Source organism: Aplysia californica, unplaced genomic scaffold, assembly GCF_000002075.1.
Source record: "Aplysia californica isolate F4 #8 unplaced genomic scaffold, AplCal3.0 scaffold01129, whole genome shotgun sequence".
Taxonomy (NCBI): Eukaryota; Metazoa; Mollusca; class Gastropoda; order Aplysiida; family Aplysiidae; genus Aplysia; species Aplysia californica.
In genome coordinates, this window is record NW_004798399.1 from 162,192 (window position 1) to 166,632 (window position 4,441).

Sequence of the window (4,441 nt, forward strand, 5' to 3'; positions counted from 1 at the left end):
AGAGCACCCGCCAACCACCCAGAGTAAGAGTTTTACGGCGCTTGCAACATAATAACGCCATATAAGTGCAGAAAATTAGATGTATTACAAGACAGTAACGAGCCCCCCAAAAAAACAAGGAGAAGAGATAAGAATGGTTGATGCTTGACAGAAAAGAAGGAGAAAACGACACCAGAGCACCTGCCGAACAGGTAGTAGGGAGGGATGGGAGAGAGGGGGAAGGGGAAGGTAGTGGTGAAGAAGACCACCTGTAACAACAAAAGTCCACGTATTGTCAGTCAAAATGAGTTACTTCTCGGATTCAAGCCTTTAGACAACAGATAGTCACGCTTTTAGGTGAAGAGTTTACAATTTATAAGTCGTCGCCAGAGTCAAAAACTTCTGCCCGGAACACCCGCATACGTTGAACCTGAACCTGAAGTCTTTGGACAAAAAAAAACCACCAAAAAAAAACGATTGACCTTCCGCCCAGAGCGGCCAGCAGATGACGTAAGCTTCAGGCTGTTACCTGTGATCACGTGACCCAGAGACAGATAACCAGCTGCTCTCTGACACACACACACACACACACACACACACACACACACACACACACACACACAAGCTTTTTGTGACGTCACAGAATTGAATAAACATGCTAGACCTTGATTCTTACAACACACAAGGTTCACTTTATCTATAATATTATGTGAGACGAGCTGACAAAAAATGAGTTACTTCTCGCAATCTACAAAAGAAGATATTGGCCAAAAATCGACTTTAGGGTCAAATTTGTAGGTTTTATATTGATTTGATGCCATATTCTTTAACTACAAACTGTCTTTTATTATTTCATACTTACAAATTGTAAGTAATTCACCTATAATAGTGATATATCTATTTTCTAAAGGCTTGGATCCGAGAAGTAACTCATTTTGTCAGCACGTTTCACATATTTCCCTATTTTTATGTCTGACAGACACAACAACAAGACAGACCCACCATAGCACAGATTTCCCTATCTGTATTCTCGACTCTCTACAACGACTGAATTGACCAACCTGGCTCATAATATTTTCTATCGATATTTTCGAGTGTTCCCAGCACTGACCCACCTACCTTAGCGTCCAGCAGAAGTGACCAGCACGGCCTGATGAAGTAATCGATGACCCACCTTAACAAAATATTATTTCTCTATCTGTATTCTTGAGTCTCTATAACAACAGCACTGACCCACTTTAGCACATATTATTTCCCTATTCTGTATTCTCGAGTCTCTATAAGGACAACACTAATCCACCATAGCACAGATTTCCCTATCTGTATTTTCGAGTCTCTACAACGACTGAATTGACCAACCTAGCACATAATAGTTCCTATCGATATTTTCGAGTGTTTCCAGAACTGACCAATCCACCTTAGCGTCAAGCAGAAGTGACCATCACGCCGGATGAAGTAATCGATGACCCACCTTAGCACAATAATATTTCCCTATCTGTATGTCTGAGTCTATAACACAGCACTGACACACCTTAGCACATATTACGTATCATTTCCCTATCAGTATTTTCGAGTCTCTGTAACGACAAGAGTGACAAACCATAGTACATATTTCCTTACCTTTTTGTCTGAGTCAATAACAACAGCACAGACCCACCTTAATACAGTATACAATGTATTTCCCTGTCTGTATTCTCGACTCTTTACAACGACTGAATTGACCAACCTGACACATAATATTTCCTATCGATATTTTCGAGTGTTTCCAGCGCTGACCCATCCACCTTAGCACATCTTTCCCTACCTTTATGTCTGAGTTTATAACGGCAAGACAGACCCACCTTAGCGTCCAGCAGAAGTGACCAGCGCGGCCTGATGAAGTAGTCGATGCCGTCCTCTGACCCCGGTAAGGTCACGCCCCGGATCAGAAGGATGAGCAACACCAGGTAGGGGAAAGTAGCAGTGAAGTACACCACCTGAAACAACAAACGTCTAAATGTGAATCGTGCTGACAAAATGAGTTACTTGGATTTACTTGGATCCAGAGCTAGAATCATAGCAGGCGGCACATGTCCATAGCTGCTCATCTCTCCTTTCCAGCGTCCACCTCAGGGTCTTCCTGCTAATTGTCTCCATGAGGAGCTGGTTTGAGACACGCCTGACCACTCCTCGGAGCAAACTTTTTTTCGCTGACAAAATGAGTTACTTCTAGGATTCAAGCCTTTAGAAAATAGATACATCACGCTTATAGGTGGAATTGTTACAATTTGTAAATATGAAATAATAAAAGACAGGTTATAGTTAAAGAATATGGCATCAAATCAAAATAAAATACAAAGGGGAGCGGGGAGGCGGGAGCGGGGAAGCGGGAGCGAGGAGGCGGGAGGAGGGAGTTGATGGGACGACGGAGGGGGGAGGGGGGAGAGAAAAGGGAAAGGAGGAGGGCAGGAGAGCAGAAGGGAGGGGAAGGAGAGGAGGGTTTGAGAGAGGAGGTGAGGAGGGGAAGGAGGGAAGAAATAGCTGTGTTATATTTATGAAAACTTGACTTTCCTGTTTCATTTTTTGGGGTCTTTTTAAACAACATTTAAACAAATAAATATTGCCATTAAGAGACAGCCCGTGAAGTGGATTTTGTTCGTGCAAACTTGGCCTCTTTCCTTCCTTTGCAGTCTTTATAAAGAACAACAACAGCAAAAGTAAATCTTGCAGTTACTAGACAGCCGGTGAAGTACACACATTGTCAATGCCACACACACACTGCCACACACACACTGCCACACACACACTGCCACACATACACTGCCACACACACACTGCCACACACACACTGCCACACACACACTGCCACACACACACTGCCACACACACACTGCCACACATACACTGCCACACACACACTGCCACACACACACTGCCACACATACACTGCCACACACACACTGCCACACACACACTGCCACACATACACTGCCACACACACACTGCCACACACACACTGCCACACACACACTGCCACACACACACTGCCACACACACACTGCCACACACACACTGCCACACACACACTGCCACACACACACTGCCACACACACACTGCCACACACACACTGCCACACACACACTGCCACACACACACTGCCACACACACACTGCCACACACACACTGCCACACACACACTGCCACTGCCAGCACGGACTCAACAAGATAGGTGGTGCAATCTACACCCACGCTAGCTGTAACGACCGACAGAAACAAAATCCTGACAGTTTTTTAGAGCCTTGTAATTACCAAGAAAAAAATCAAAGAGGGATTCTCCCAGGAACAGGAATCCGATACCTTCAGATTTCCATCAAACAAGTCCAGTTATAACTGCACTCGTTTCTGTTTTTTGTTTCAGTAAGAGTTTAACGGCACTTGCAACACAATAAGGTCATATAAGTGCCGAAGATTAGAGGTGTTACAAGAGAGTAACAAACACAAAAAAGAAGGAGAGATAAGGACGATAGACGTTTGATAGGAAAGAAGGAGCAGACCCCACCAGAGCACCCGCCAACCACCCACTAACTACACTCAGCCCAGGCTGTCCTACACATTCAGGGTCAATGCAATCTGCCTCCAAAACGATCCCATTTTCGCCAGTGTACACCCACACATTCAGGATCGAATCAGTCCCGTCTCCAAATGATGAAACCGACACAAAGCATGTACATCGTTTACAACCAAACCGTTTACAGAGTCACAGAGAATTTAGTTTTAGTAGAGGCTTTACGACGCTCGCAACTTGAAAAAGATCATATGAGCGCCAGAAGATTAGAGGTGTTACAAGAGAGTAACAAACATAAAAAAGAAGAGATAAGGACGATAGATGTTTGATAGGAAAGAAGAAGCAAACCACACCAGAGCACCCGCCAACCGCCCACTCACAGAGAATGATAGACAGAAAAGTGGGAATACTATCAAGAAGTCAGCCCAGGATAGGGAAAGGTGGAAAGTGTTTGTTCATGGCCTATATCCTGGTGCAGGGTGAGAAACGCAGTGATGATGATGATGATGATGATGATGATGATGATGATGATGATGATGATGATGATGAAGATGATGATGAAGATGAAATTGAAGACGATGATGACGACGACAACGACGACGACGATGAAGAAGAAGAACTTACCTTTCCGGTAGACTTTGGACCCTTCCAGATGCAGAAGTAGACGACGACCCAACATAACAGCAGGATGAGCAGAAGCTGCCAGCGGAAGGCGCCTTGTTCGTCGATGCCGCTTGATCGTTCCAGAACATTCTCTCTGGGGAAAGGAAGAAACGTGAAAAAATCAGAGAACGTGCCATAAACGGGACACATGAGGAGAGGAGAAATAAACGGGACACATGAGTGTCATAAACGGGACACATGAGTGTCATAAACGGGACACATGAGTGTCATAAACGGGACACATGAGTGTCATA

The 4,441-nt window shown here is 44.6% G+C and overlaps 1 protein-coding gene across 1 annotated transcript in view; it reads right to left on the reverse strand.

Moving 5' to 3' along the window:
• Positions 1-4,441, reverse strand: part of LOC101847545 (sodium- and chloride-dependent GABA transporter ine) — a gene marked incomplete at its 5' end in the record, with an annotated part of 46,593 nt that overhangs the window by 28,237 nt on the left and 13,915 nt on the right. The window contains 1 exon segment of the mRNA XM_013090064.2: positions 1,821-1,955. Coding sequence (XP_012945518.2) covers positions 1,821-1,955 — 135 coding nt within the window.